A 14,507-nucleotide genomic window follows, 5' to 3' on the forward strand; every position below is an offset into this window, starting at 1 on the left:
TTAGAGAAATCAATCTATGAAACAAATACATAAAACAAATGATCCACAAAACAAAAACTAGCACTGACATACCTCAGAATGTGCAAATTCATGAATAATGTTGATGGATCACTTGCTGACCTGCACATTCTAACTAAAACAGCAATGATTTGAGAGAGACAGAGAGAGCTAAATACTAAATTGGAAAATTAATCCAAAGTGGTACGACTACAACGATAGCAGTTTTCCTTGGATGTGATACATCCAGTTGTCATGCTTGATTACAAGGATCTACACTACAAATGTAGTGAAAGCTTCAAATTTCCACCAGAAACTAAAATTCATGCATAAACGCTACAGGCCTGATATTCCATCGAGCAAGGTAACATCCAGAAACTTGAAGCCAGTAAGCATGGACCTCTTCAACCTAAGAGCTGAAGCTTCCCAATATCTTCATGCCTTAAGAAAACAAACTCTGCACTTGGGCATTTAGCCTTCCTGCACAAGTCTTTGAACATTTTCAATTCTATCAGAATGCTACACAGAAAAGAATTCTGATTCTATTCAATGTCATCGATCCAGTCACCATATATCCTACTGATTTTGTCTGGACCCTTCCATTTCTCATGAGTTCTTTGTCCTGGTCTCTGAATCAGAATAGATGATCTCTGTGATGAAACTCCTAGGTGATAAACATCTGAATGAGGCACTGAAGTAACTGATGCGACCACAGTCTCTGGTGGAGTTTTTGAAGGCATTCCTCCCTGCTTTGATTCAACAGGGACAGAAGAAGAATCTTTAGCTTCTGTATCCACAAGCCCCCCACCATATCGGTGCAACTCTGCAACCAGACAATTCAAATCCTAAGTTAACATAAAAAATACTTCAATCACATCAAGAAAAACAGAGAAAGAAAGGGGAGAAAAAAAGGGCAGCTCTATCATCATGTTAGCAATCTGAAACCAACATTAATCTAATACAGAGAGAACATCAACTAGCAATCCTCTTTAAACAAATAGCTCATAGAGTTTCATGTTATTATCCATGCAGAGAGAAATGAAAGGATAAAACCAGCAATCCTCAGATGGTCATAAACTTGACCACAAGACATCTAACATACCTACAACAGAAAACATGAACATCTAAGGTGTTTATAAGAGAAGAATGGCATTTCAACTCTCATTTGAAAAACCAACTTATTTAAAGCAACATACATCAACCACAGCTTACCAGACCAGAAGTAATGGGGGAATGAAATCTAACTGATTTTTCTAATACAAGGAAAGAAAAAATTACTTTTTACCTTAAATTTAATTGGGAAAAAAAGAAAGCTATCTTTTGATAGTTATTTAGAGGAAACAACAGCAATATAGCTCATTTTGAGCATTCATATCAGCACCAACTAATGTAACGAAACTCGAACGAAGTCCCAGGTTAGCTGGAAAATCATCATACACCTTGTGTTATGAAGTAATTGCAGCTAATTACTTTCCAATAGAAGGTTCAAAACTGCCCTCAAAACAGAAGCATTTTCAGGTCATGAACACAGACAAATATCTATTTTATTCAGAAACTGAGACATGTGAACATCTTAAGCCATTAAACTAGAAATATAAGTCCTTCAATGAGTAGCTCAAGCCAGCTAATACTTCTATAAAGATAGGCATATCTATTATATGTGAAGCAGCCACATACCCAAAAAGATCCCAGAAACCACAATTCATCTATTTGTCTACCATTAAAATCAATCAAACATGTTCAACTTTCTTAAACTGGAGCGCTCTCAAATAACATATGCAACCAAACAACTGTTTCTAAATGATCAAAGTCACCATCTTTTACATTTATTCAGTCCCAAATAATCAACAGAAAATGTCTCCAGCTGATAATCCTAGCCCCTACCAAAAACCGAAATCATCAATGGTACAAAATTCACAATTCATAAGGCATACCTCCTACTCCATGAGCAAAATGGCACTTATTCCCAAATGGGCAATATCCAGTAAGTTCCCACTTGTTACAAATTCTAGTCTTCCAATTTGATGGCTTCACATTAACTGCATTGCTACCTGCATTTCCTCCTCCTCCTCCTCCAACTCCAACTCCAACTCCAACTCCAACTCCCACTCCAACTCCAACTTCAACTCCTGCTCCACTGCCACCTCCACTGCCTCCTCCATAACCTCCAGGCCCCAAACTTATTGCCACGCTCTCCCTATTCTTTGACTGCTCATCGTGCAAAAACGTGCAATTATCTCCATAAGGACACCCTTCTTCCGTATAAAACTTCTTACAATGCCTCCCTTTATAAGACCTCTGTGTCTCCGCTCCAAATCCCACTATAGATGGGATTTGAAATTCCTCTCTGACATCCACGGTGTTCCCTTTCTCTTCCTCATGGGCAGCCACTATATCCTGCCAGTTTGGAGGGGGACGCCGAAGCTCCTCTATGCTGTGTGCAAAGTTGCAGTTTGTGATGTAAGGGCACGTGCCGGCACGGAACTTACAGCAAAGTTTGGTCTTGAAAAACATTTTCCCAATCGACTTCTTCGAATTCAATTCCTGGGAATTGTTTTTTGATTTCTTGTTTGGCGGTTCGCTACCGGATCGTGTTGAGGATTGGTAGTTGGAATTGGACGAAGCGTTGTCATTAAGGATATCAGAATTGTTCCAATCACGGTAATCATCTTCTGTAGCCCAAACAGAATTGGAATCAGAGGAATTTAGAATCCAATTCTCTGGACCTGATATTGGAATTACATGGACAACATTTCCACCAGAAAAATCCCTATTGCAATCCATTTTATTACTTCAAACCCACTAACCAAATAATATCAAAGTTCTAAACTTTGAAGATGAAACCCTAACTTGTAAACAAATATGATAAAATCAGCACATAAAACATGAGACCCGTGAACTAAAATTGATTGGAAATCAAGCAAAGATATGAAATTAGCGAAATTTGAGAAACCGGTGTTTTAATTAACACATCAAGGACTGAGGAACGCAGAGCTTGAGCTAAAACAGCATCCAAAGCAGCAAGAACTGATATTAAAGGGTTTCCAATTACCCGGTCAAAAGAGGAAGCACACTCAATTACCTAAATTTATGAAATGGTTTTTTAGTTAACACATCCAAGACTAGATTCAAACGGGTTTTCACTAAAATTTGCAGTGAAAATGAGATGGATGTGGAGATAAGAGTACAGCATCAGCAGCAGGTAAAACCTGAAAATTGAAGGATAAATTAAGTAATGGATGGGGTATTGGATCCATGGCCATGTGATATGGAGCAGAATCTGCAAACTATCAAATGAAAGATGGGTGTGAAAATAGAAATTGAGTGTCTAAGGTGGAAATATGACCAAGTAAACATTTTTAAGGGGGGTAATAAAGACTCGAAATTTAGAGAAGATCTCAATGCACGTTGCTTCGCATCGTAAGGACACAAAGTTTTCATTTTTTATCTATAACAAAAAATAAAATTCATAAAATTTGGTATTCTAACATTGCTCAAGAAAGGATTTTCTTTTCGATTTTTAGTATGTGTATATAAAAGGAACTTTACCAACACTTGTTAAAATGAAAGAGCAATCCTCAAATATTTCCCTTCAACTATTGAGATATAGAATCAATTTTGATTTTAAAAACATTTATGCATCAATATTTTTAAAATAATTTAGACATATTAAATGGGTTTTTGTTGCTAGTCCTTGACATAAAATGTTAGGTTTTCTATAAGATAATGTCCATTGTTATAATAAAAGCTACAATTTGATTGATATCCATGATTGAACAGGGATATAAATATTTAAATAAAAATTCTTCAAATTTAAAAAAAAAATACAAAAAATTGATATTAGAATCAAAATTGATACTATCTATAGAAATAAATGGGGGGGTCATTTCTTAAATTTGCCCAATCCCCTAAAAATCATATACGAGTGATGTGGCTGTACAATGGAGTGTTAGATTTGAACCAATGCAGATAGTGTGCCTTTTAAAGTAAAGAATGAGATCAATATAATTAAAGTCAAATTAATTAAATTATTAATTATTATTTTACTATTAAAAGAACTCTAAAAAATGTGAATATTTCAATACAACAATCCACATTGAAATACTCATTTTGCCATTCACAAACAAAACCTTAAAACTATTATTAGGAGTAGTTTTATATTGGCACAATGATCCATTGTTCATTGTTAAATTCAAATGGGACAATTAAATCTTTTTACTTTTATATTGCACAATAAAATGATTGTTATAGACTTAAATTCAAAAATTCTTAAAGCTGGAGTACAAATACGTTATTGTATTGTCCATTTTTAAGTAAATAAAATAACTTAAGTATCTTTTAAAATAGAATTTTCTTTAACTTATATTTAGAGGTATTTTTGCATTTTCATTTGGGTTTTTTGTTATTATTAGATTGATAAAAGGGTGATTTAATAATTTTAAAAATATAAATATTATTAAAAAAATAATTAATGCATGTGTTGCATACACCAACACATAGTTGGTGGTTGCATTGTTTAGGTGACACAGACAGCATCATTCGATGGCCAAACACCATCTTCAAGGACAGTGATCGAATCATCTATAATTTAATTTTTGTATATATTTAATTTTTGAAGAGGCTATTCTAATTGATCTATGATTTTATTGTTTGATATGAATGAGTTTTATTTTTAAAAATAAAAAAGTATTTATTTTTAAATAATATTTCTAATAATTGAAATCTTGTTGACTTTTTTTTCTTTAATTTTCTTTATTTAATTTCTAGATAGCAGGTTCATAGGGTAAAATTTGATTTTTAAAAAAGTATCATCTTATTATACGAAAAGAAAATGTTAAAATGACACTGTCATGAAATTTTTTTTCTTGAAATTAACTCATTGGTCATCGTGTCTCATCAAGCCAAATCTTATCAGTTTAATTTAAAAAACATAAATTAGATGGTCTCCAGGTTTGCTTACTGGGCTGAGTTCGGTGGCGTCGCCAGAAAAAAATTCCCACAGTAATGTGAAGTGTTCTTATATATTTTGATTTTCTCTAAAAAAACAAAAAAATGTTGGAAAAAAAGGCCAAATCAAAGACGGAGAACAGAAGGAGTTTTGGTTCAATGGATACCTTTCTTACCTTTATTTCAAACCGTCCATTTTTCTTTGTATTTGTTCTGATGGTTTTTTTTTTTATTTTAATTAAATAAAGGACATCGAACAAAAGATTTATATCTCTTCGTAATAAAAAAAAAATGAGGGAATCAGAAATTATACTAAAAAATCATTTTGTCTTGATGGGATTTTAATTATTGTTTTTTCTTATAAAAACTAATTATTATATAATTAAATAAAATAAAATTTAAAGATTTTCCTCAACACAAGATCAAATATTTCACTCTACATCAATCTCTTGGCTTCTTGACTTGCTTTTTACTTAAGAATTAACTATTGTTTTTAATATTTATTGATGTCTTTAATCCTCCTCGTGTTTTATTAAATAGACAGATAATGTTTTTAACTCACAATCTTTTATTTTCTTACTGCTATAAAATATGTTGACAATCATTACACTTTTTTACATTAAAAAATTTAATCTGATATTTGGTGAATCATGAGGCACTGGACTAGTTTGGACCTGAAGCTAGACGACCATGAACTTGGGAGCCCTTGGTGCTCCTTTTATCTTTTGGTGTGTTTGTTTTTATTATTCAAGCCTCTTTTCGTTAGAAAAAGATATCTACTTGATATTTTATGTGTTTTTTTATATATATAATTTTGATGTGCTATGTAAATATATATATATATATATAATATAGTTTTAATTTATTTTTAATAAAAAAATATTTTTATAAAAATATTATACATGACATTAACAAATACACAAATATATAAAAAAAAAAAAAAAAGAAGATTGCTTAGCAGTGAGGATTAATAAATAAATAAATAAAATTACCAGCACCAACCGAGTAAACGCGATCGTAAGTTTTGTCAAACATCTAGGTTTGAAAATTCTAAAATTTTGCTCCTGTGTTCTTTTTATTCGATATTTCTGGGTTTTAGTACGGTTTTTTAAGAGTGAATATATATAAAAAATGAAAGGTTCGAAATCTCTTAAGAAATCTTCAACGGACAGATTAGATGCCTGTGTTAGTGCAATGCACAGTCCTTGCTTTGTTTCCTGTATGTGATGTCAATATTAAGCCCTTACTTTCACAGAAATCATCAGTCCGAACAGTTGAAATGTTTACAACATATATGTTGAGGGCAAAGGGTGTTCTTCTTATCAAGCCCAGAGCAAAGCACGAGGAGATGAACTGCAGAAATCAAATCCATTGCCTTTTATTAACAGCTTGATGGTGTACATCTTCTTCTTATCACAATTGATTTTTAGTTTTACCCACTCCTAGCCATGATCACGTGACTTAAGAATGCATGGTACAGTTACATGATCATGAAGCAAACACGTCAAAACAACATTTAATACATCTGCAACTGTGATGATCAGCTAGCGTGCACAATTTCAGGCAGGTTTCCATCAATTCTCTAGCTGGGGTCTACTCTCAAAATCAACCATCAATTTGGTCAATTTCTTGCTGCTTATCCTCTGCTGTATGATTCTCATATCTTGGTCAAAGCTGTGGTTGAATAACGAAAGAGGAAATTTATTTCATTAGCGAAGTTAAAAAATGTTCTAATGGATAGTTAAAAAATGTTCTAATGAAGTACTAACCTTTGAGGGTTTGAAGGTGCGGAAGGAGTTAGCAAAGAAGCAAGCTTAACAGCGTCTTCATGGTGATTAACAACATGATTGAAGCACAGATAGCGCCCATATGATGACACATCTTCATAGATGCAAATCTGGGCATCCACCAAGAAATTCAAGCCAACGGTCACAAAGACGCCATCTTCATACATTTCTGCTGCTCCTTTCAAATATGGGTTTTTGATGGAGAGATGAGGACTCATCACCAACCCTGCGTTAACAGATACCATATTCACTCCCCTGTCCATTGCCAGTGCCCAAGCTGCCTTCTCTGCTAGAGTTTTTGACAGAGCATGCCACAGCTGCCCAGAAACTCATTTCAGTATATAACAATGCTGATTCATTGGAGGAGATCTTAAATCCAATACATAATTGCATGTAATTGACACTAGAATTGAAGTTCATATAATAAGTAAATAAAAGAATCTGGTACCTTGAATTTACGACAGAAATTGATGTCACTCCAGTGTCTCTCATCGAAGTCCGCTGTTATGGACTTGCGATCATCTCTCCAGATAACAGCAGTCGCTGAGGACGTGAACACAACCTTGTCAATTGTTTCAGTTTGTGCGCACGCTTCTAGCACATTGTGAGCTGCTCTGACCTCCACCTCCGTCATGAATTCCTGCACCGAACCACCGGCCCGAGAGTTAGGCAAAGAAAACGATGATCGGTCGACACCCGTCTCTCTCAAAGGTTTAAAGCATATTAAAACAGATATGGCCTCTTGTTAGTATAATTGGTCGATTGGAATAACGAAGACTTTTCCTTTGCTATTAATGAGATGAGCCCAATTGGCCTAGGAGGTTGACTTACAAGCAATTAATCAAAGCCGTTCAATAACTCTTACGAACTTGACGAATTGAACATATTAAAACTAATTACTGGTTAACAGGTTGTGTGTCCATTAATAGTTGACTAGGCCGCCAGTCCCTTTCAAAGGTTTTCAAAAGGCTGGAGAGCCGTGATATTAATAATTTTATAGGTTATGAGGTTGTATTTTTGTTTTAAAAATATTTTTGAAAACATATAAATTTTTTTAGTTTTTATTTTAAATTAATTTTTTAATTATTTTAATATATTTTCAAGTAAAATAATATTTTAAAAAATAATTAGTACGGTCAAAATGTACAAAACTTATTAGAAACTACTGTAGGGTATAGGACCTCAAATAATATATATGGATAAAAAGTTAGCCTAATTAATTATTAATTTATTCAGCTTCCAATTATAATTAATACACGTCTTTTTTTCGGTGGGCTGTACGTGATGGTAATGCAACCCATGGAAATTAAAGTTTAAATTGACATGCAATTATGCACCTACATTATTAAACGAAGGGCATAACATCAAAGCACATGAATTTAAATCCCTTTTATTAATTTAAACTTCAGAGCTTGTTGATAATTAACTTTGCAATTTGCTGGCATTTCTCTCAATCATTAAATATATTAAGAGTTATATATACTCGGTTTGCTTAACATAAATTCCAGATCTGTTATAAAAATTATTTACAGATTTCTTTTATTATTGGACTAATCAGCTGTTATTAATCATTCTCTCTGTGTGTGTAGAGAGAGAGAGAGAGAGAGAGAGAATAGAATATATTGAAAAAGGTGAATTCGCGGTGCTTGTATTCACCAGGCAGCGCTCGGTAGCTTGTGCTGCTTTTTCTTGATCTACTCTAACTAAGGTGTCGGCCGGAGATCTCATATGCAAAGTGCGGTTGAATGTGCTTTTAGATCATGAAAAGGAAAGATCAACTTACATCATAGGAGGATTGATCTTGAGGAGGCTCAAAGTTGTAGAACACACCACAACAGCCTCTTAATGCATCAATTATGCTCTTGTAATCAAAAGGGTCTGCATACAGAATCTTCAGCTTCTTCTCATCACAAGATAGGCCGCCGAATTGCAACTCGCCTGATTCAAATCGTCCAGACAATTATGAATTAGCCCACGCATGCAAGAACAACGACAGAAAGAAAGACGTCCGGCCAAGTAGGTAGTAAAAGATCAATAAAAAAAAAGAAAAGGAAGAGAGATTGAGCAATATTACAGTCATGGTTTTGAACCGCAGCATGAACAGTGTAGCCTCTCTGGAGGAGCCTTTCAACCAAGCTAAACCCAAGGCTGCCTGAAGCGTCCATCACACAAACTGTGTTTGTGATGTGATGGAAAGAAGCCGGTGCCATTTGAGAGGGAAGAGAGGAGACACTTTTTTATTTAACTCGAAGAGTTGTGTGTTTTGTACGGGAGGGAGAGTGGTTCAGATAGGTGAGTTTGGGGGGTGTGTGTATATATTGAATAAGGGAGGAGAAAACGACAACAAGTTTCGAGGAATTGGGGATTTTTTTTTCCTTAAGTTTTTTTGGGTAGAGGGAGTTAGACTGGTGTGTATATGTATATATAAAGATGAGTTTTTTATATATATAAAAAAAAAAAAGTTGAGCAAAATTATTATTTTTTTGAAAGTTTTAATCAATTAGAAAGATGTGACCGATACACTGTAAGAGAGGCATGAATATCCAAAAATCTAATGGAATATTGGAAATTAATTAAAAAATGCATGATAATATCACATACAATAATAATATTTTTATTATTATTTGGATTAATCTAGCTATCCGGACCAGTTTGCGTGTACTTCGACTAATATTACGGTCTTAAAGTTAACAACCATGTAAGTCTCTAGTGATTCTAAGAGAATTCGAACTCATGATGATTAAGAAGCAAATCTAAGATTTAACCAGTTAAGCTACCTCTCAAGATTTATATTTGTTTATTATTATTATATATGATGTAATGCATGATAATATCGCATACATGAATATTATTATTATTATTATTTGTATTAACGTGGATATCAAAGTCAGCTTGCGTGTATTTCGACTAATTTCACAGATTCTGAAGTTAACGACTATGCATGTAAGTCTTTATTGGCCCTGAGAGAACTCGAACTCATGACCTTTGGGAAGCAAATCCAAAGTCTGACTAGTTAAGCTACCCCTCGAGGTTTATATTTGTTTATTATTATTATGATGTATCATAGTGTAATGTTATTTTTTATATATATTAAGATTAATATTTATTTATTTTTTAAAATGTTATTTTAAAATAAATAGATAAATATGATTCTTATTATAGTTGTGAAAAGGACAGTGTTTATTTATTTTTTAAATTTAAGATTTAAAATAACTTTTAATAAAATTATCTCTACTGCTGTTTTAAAACAAGTTGCCGATGATACTATAAACCAGGCAACTTTAGGCTTGCAGGTAGCATTAACTCTTTATTTTCTTATAAAAAAACAAAAAAATGTGAGAATTTGAAAAAGAAAAAGAAAAGGTTGCTAGCATTCAAAGAGCGTGGCTGTAGGTGGTTGTAGTAGGAAAAAAATGTGGCTAGCATTCAAAGAGCGATGTGTGTGGCCAGTTGCAGTCCTAATAATTAATCACAGGAGGTGCGGGAGCGAAGCTATTCATCGCAGGAAGAAACCCACAAGAAAATAGATAGGATGGCAGAGGCAAATCTTGAAGTTAATTCTTGTTCTGAATCGATCTGCATTTCCGCGTGTCATAAAGGGTCTGACTTCGAACTTTTGTCGACGTCCTTGATTCCAGACAGGTTTTAAAAGAATTAAACTCCAGGGGCAGATCATTTTTACCAATAATAAAAAAAAAATTAATTTTAAAAAATATTCTTAAATTAATTTTCTTGACATGAGTTAGTACATGCATTCCAAATTGATTTCTCAATATATAACACATGTATATATAATTTATAATATTAAGCATTTGTTAGCAATTTGTCTTTTCATTTAAAATTTTCTGGCTCTGTCACTGTAATTACCATGTATTCTAAATTAATTAAATTTTATTTTCTTAATGTGTAGGATCTTTTTCAAGAAATTTTCAAATTTTTTTATCATCCATTTTATTTCTCTCTTTTTATTGTTTCTGCATAATCTCCCATTATTATTTCTTGTCTCCACTCTTCTTAGTTAGATGTTCTTTCTTTCTTTTTATTGCACTTCCTAAACTCTCTATTATTTTATATATATCAAAAAATTGAATTGGATTGAAAATTTAATTTTAAAAAACACATGGAGATATTCGGGGTAAAAAGTAGATTATGGCAACTATCATCATAAGTCTCTTCTATTATTATTATTATTATTATTATTATTATTATTATTATTATTATTATTATATTTCATGTTAGTGAAAAAAAATGAAGAGAAGTTCGTGTTTGTTTCTGATTCAAAATAAATGAGAATAGGATTTATTATATTGAATATTTAAATCTAGACTTGGATGATCTAATATTATATTTAAAAACCATAGACAAATTACATTCTTATTACCCAAAAGTCTTTTCCAAATAAGAGAGTTTTGCAACATTTTAATTTTATTTTGATTTTTGAGCTTATTATTATTATTATTATATATTTTTTTAAAAATTAAAAATTTATTTAGAAAACGCCCTTTTAATAATTTAACAAGAGAAAAGGGAACGTAATCGTGGGCCGATATGGGCCTAATTTAAATTCAATGCAAACAGATCCAAGTAATTTCTTTCAAATAAAATTAAACACAGAAAACATTAAAAATCAAAACAAAAAATATCGGTGATCAGAGAGCCAAATCCAGGAAATGAGCGAGCCGCGAAACCCCCCGTCGGGACTAAGAATTTCCATGACCGAACCTATCCGCTCCTTTCTCCTCTCAGCTTCGAAAGACGGAGATGTACCTCGAGAACTGCAGGATCTCGCTCTCAATCTCTCCTCTAAAAATAACCTACACTACAAGTCCTTCCGAAGTATATGGATCCGATCCCCACCCTCAACCCGACCACCCGACTTGATCCGCCTCTTCTCCGGTTCCAATTTCATCTTATCCAGCCCCAAGCCCAGAGAAAAGGTTATAATAATTAAAGAAAAGCACTCTATCTCTCTATTCACTCATTTGTTTTGACTTTTTTTAAAAAAAAATTGATTGTTGTTGTTGTTGTTGTTACTATAGAGTGAAGAGCTCAAGGCGAGGTTGACGAAACTTGAAGAAATGGCAGAGAGGAAGGCGTATGCAGAGCTAGTTAAGGATATTACGCCGCGGAAGAATACCGATGAGCCCTTCTCTTCTTATAAGGATCAGATTGGCTTTGGTCAGTTTTTCATTCTTTTGCATCTGCTTCTTATTGTTTTTTTACAGGATTCGAATTTGTAGTTACATTTTAATCCAACTCTTGATGAATTGGCCATATGTGGTTAGTCACTTGCTGTTGAATTTGTGGGGTTAGTGATGTTTTATTTTGGAGCAAGTTGGGAGGGATTTGCAAATTTTAATTTTTATGGAATCACAATCTTGCTACATACATGCCTGCTGTCTTCAATTGTATGATAAAAAATTGTTAAGGTAATTAAGAATGACGGTTGAGAATGTATCCCAGCTATCAGTGAATCTATCTTTCATGCTTTTATTTCCCTCCCTCGGAAAAAAGAGTTGCATTATTCAGAAACGGGAAATCTTTGAATTGTAGAATCTTTCTGATTGCGTATCATTCCCAATATTCAGTCAGTGAGCTTAATTTTTACATGGATGATGGTACGGGGTGTGACAAGGTAGGAAAGTGTCAAGTTACATTAACATCTTCAATTAACTTGTCTGGTTCCCCTCTTTTATTCCCTGCAATTCTTTTAGCACTTTTTCCTAGTTGAAGTTTTCCTTTGGTAAGTGTTGTTGCAATACGTCAAAACTATTGACTCCATGGGATTGATGCCCGGCCTTTAATTGCATCCTTTTAGTTATTCACCTGTGGATGAACACAATCTAACACAATCATTGTGTGCACTTCACAACTTGAGTTACTAGTGACTGATTTTTGCTGATTCTCTGTAGATGTATGAAGTTTCTTGTTATTTTGTTATCCCCGACAAAAGCCCCTTTAAAAAGTTCATTGCCCCTGATAATTCGCATTTTTAATGCATCTCCTAGCTTGTGATTGTAGCGTCTCTAGACGTGTTTAATTTCCTCTAAATAAAGGGACAACTTTCCTCCTTTTCAAATCTTCACATTTTTCTATTTTGGTTAGCCTGAAGCTTTTGTCAATCATAACTTTCTGCAGGTTTGCATGTTGTTCTTATCATGTTTACTGGCTATCTGGTTGGATATGCAGCATTTAGAGCTTTGTTTGGCCACAGTCCTGCCATGGTAACATCAGATGCTATTTTCCCTCCATTTAAAGTTGTTTTTACTACTCAAAGCATTTCTAATTATCTGCTATCTTAAGAAATGCCACCCTAGATTTAAAAAAAAAACCATCTGCAATCTTGTTGGTTGGGTTTGTCTTTTATCACATGCTTACATGTGCATTTACGCCATTCACATATTATATTGGTCCCAACCATTCTTTTCTATTTCTCTAGATTGATGTTAATGGCACACTTTTCTAACATTCCAGAGTGCTGCTGGAGGCATTCTTGGATTGGTTTTTGGAATGCTTGTAGAAACTTTTCTTTTCATAATTCGAACTTCCAACCCTGATCCTAGATCATCAACTTCTAACACTTCTAGGCTAAAGAAGAATCAATAGAATTGACACAGACAGGTCAGCTCTTTTAAATCTTGGGTATTACATCCTGATTTGTTGAAATATGTTATTTTCTGAATATGCAAATTAAGAGGCTATATGGCTCTATATGTGCAGATGCATCAGCAGGCTTGAATATAATTTTTCTTTTCAACGATCAGTTTGCATTTGACAACTCTGGATTTTGATGAAGAAGCATGAAGAAGAGATACAAGTGCCTTAATACCTGCACGAATGTTGTTACCATGGCCGTTGACATCAAAACTGTTAGTTCAATGTACCTCTTCTCTATTAGAAATAATAATGTGTTGTTTGTCACATCTAATTTGTGCAATTGCAACAATTTTCATATACCCACGTTTCCCTGAAAAGAAATAAATCGGTGTGCACCTAAGCTAAGTCCTTTCACAAGGTTGATAAAACTCTTTATCCCATATCTTCTGCTGGGGATCTTGAGACATACGCGATGGTCTAATAAGAGGGTAGTCCGAGACTGACATAAAGCGAAATCTCCTCTTTTCTAAATTTGCAATTATATTGAACTCTCACGTGCTAATCCGAATACCTTTTGATACGAGACAACACTGGTGCAGGTATTCCTGAGCCCTTGCTTTGCAGCAACGTTTGCTACCAGTCCGATAGCAAGTATGAGAAATTGATAACTGAAGTAAATTTCAATGATCTTGTCAAATAGTTATTTTGTCCACAGTAAATATTATTAAAAACTCAAATGATCTAAATTTTATGAAAAAGTATATTCTTCTTGCTGAAATTCCTTTTTATTGTTAATGTTTTTGTTATTTTAATGAAGCAATGATATATATGTTTCGAGTATCTTTTCTAGTCTCCAAATCTTTCTTTCATCATATCTCTGGTATCTTTGTTCAAGAACTTAACCAGACAAAAAACATGCTGCCATTCAAAAACCAGGCTTGCAAACAATCCTTGCCGATTCATTTATTTCTTAAACAATTCTCTTCCATCCCATCGAATGTTGTTGGCTTTTAGAAATTTCATTCACACAACATTAAAATATTGAGAATTGAAAAACAAACTATAATGGATATCTGCTGTGTTCTTTGCTTTTTTTAAACAAAGGGAAACATGTTATAAAGCAAACGTAGGACTGCACAAAAAGAAAGAAGTTGGGAAAGTTATCCTTGGCTGTGAGTA

The 14,507-nt window shown here is 33.5% G+C and overlaps 3 protein-coding genes across 4 annotated transcripts; 1 reads left to right on the top strand and 2 right to left on the bottom strand.

Moving 5' to 3' along the window:
* Positions 1-164: 164 nt before the first annotated feature.
* LOC118028354 (zinc finger CCCH domain-containing protein 12) lies at positions 165-3,452 on the bottom strand. The gene is made up of 2 exons (XM_035031919.2): positions 1,932-3,452; positions 165-820 (listed from the first exon to the last, which is right to left on the bottom strand). Exons 1-2 carry the CDS (start codon positions 2,779-2,781, stop codon positions 540-542), a joined length of 1,131 nt encoding a protein of 376 aa, XP_034887810.1. The 5' UTR covers positions 2,782-3,452; the 3' UTR covers positions 165-539.
* Positions 3,453-6,293: 2,841 nt separating this feature from the next.
* On the bottom strand, positions 6,294-9,110 carry LOC118028353 (cinnamoyl-CoA reductase-like SNL6). The gene is made up of 5 exons (XM_035031918.2): positions 8,806-9,110; positions 8,515-8,669; positions 7,180-7,371; positions 6,714-7,048; positions 6,294-6,618 (listed from the first exon to the last, which is right to left on the bottom strand). The coding sequence occupies exons 1-5, from the start codon at positions 8,939-8,941 to the stop codon at positions 6,519-6,521; spliced, it is 918 nt and encodes a 305-aa protein (XP_034887809.1). The 5' UTR covers positions 8,942-9,110; the 3' UTR covers positions 6,294-6,518.
* A 2,239-nt stretch (positions 9,111-11,349) lies between these two features.
* Positions 11,350-14,200, top strand: LOC118028352 (uncharacterized). 2 transcript variants are annotated; one of them, XR_004684006.2, is made up of 6 exons: positions 11,350-11,668; positions 11,771-11,909; positions 12,870-12,955; positions 13,206-13,352; positions 13,452-13,600; positions 13,928-14,200. XR_004684006.2 is itself a non-coding variant. In XM_035031917.2 (5 exons), the coding sequence occupies exons 1-4, from the start codon at positions 11,402-11,404 to the stop codon at positions 13,335-13,337; spliced, it is 624 nt and encodes a 207-aa protein (XP_034887808.1). In that variant the 5' UTR covers positions 11,350-11,401; the 3' UTR covers positions 13,338-13,352; positions 13,452-13,685. The 2 variants fall into 2 exon arrangements, 1 of the variants encoding a protein (XP_034887808.1); XM_035031917.2 differs by lacking the exon at positions 13,928-14,200 and having other exon boundaries at positions 13,452-13,685.
* Positions 14,201-14,507: the final 307 nt, after the last annotated feature.

The sequence above is a fragment of the Populus alba genome, chromosome 15, assembly GCF_005239225.2.
Source record: "Populus alba chromosome 15, ASM523922v2, whole genome shotgun sequence".
NCBI lineage: Eukaryota > Viridiplantae > Streptophyta > Magnoliopsida > Malpighiales > Salicaceae > Populus > Populus alba.

What these genes read in the sequence shown, in the direction of transcription:
- LOC118028354 (XM_035031919.2), bottom strand. Translation starts at nt 2,781, where the DNA reads ATGGATTGCAATAGGGATTTTTCTGGTGGAAATGTTGTCCATGTAATT. An exon ending in TTTTGCTCATGGAGTAGGAG is followed by an intron (nt 821 to 1,931) that starts GTATGCCTTATG and finishes GTCTGGTTGCAG; the next exon opens with AGTTGCACCGATATGGTGGG.
- LOC118028353 (XM_035031918.2), bottom strand. Translation starts at nt 8,941, where the DNA reads ATGGCACCGGCTTCTTTCCATCACATCACAAACACAGTTTGTGTGATG. An exon ending in TGCGGTTCAAAACCATGACT is followed by an intron (nt 8,670 to 8,805) that starts GTAATATTGCTC and finishes GATTTGAATCAG; the next exon opens with GCGAGTTGCAATTCGGCGGC. An exon ending in GCACCTTCAAACCCTCAAAG is followed by an intron (nt 6,619 to 6,713) that starts GTTAGTACTTCA and finishes ATTCAACCACAG; the next exon opens with CTTTGACCAAGATATGAGAA.
- LOC118028352 (XM_035031917.2), top strand. Translation starts at nt 11,402, where the DNA reads ATGAGCGAGCCGCGAAACCCCCCGTCGGGACTAAGAATTTCCATGACC. An exon ending in GCCCCAAGCCCAGAGAAAAG is followed by an intron (nt 11,669 to 11,770) that starts GTTATAATAATT and finishes TTGTTACTATAG; the next exon opens with AGTGAAGAGCTCAAGGCGAG. An exon ending in TTGGCCACAGTCCTGCCATG is followed by an intron (nt 12,956 to 13,205) that starts GTAACATCAGAT and finishes CTAACATTCCAG; the next exon opens with AGTGCTGCTGGAGGCATTCT.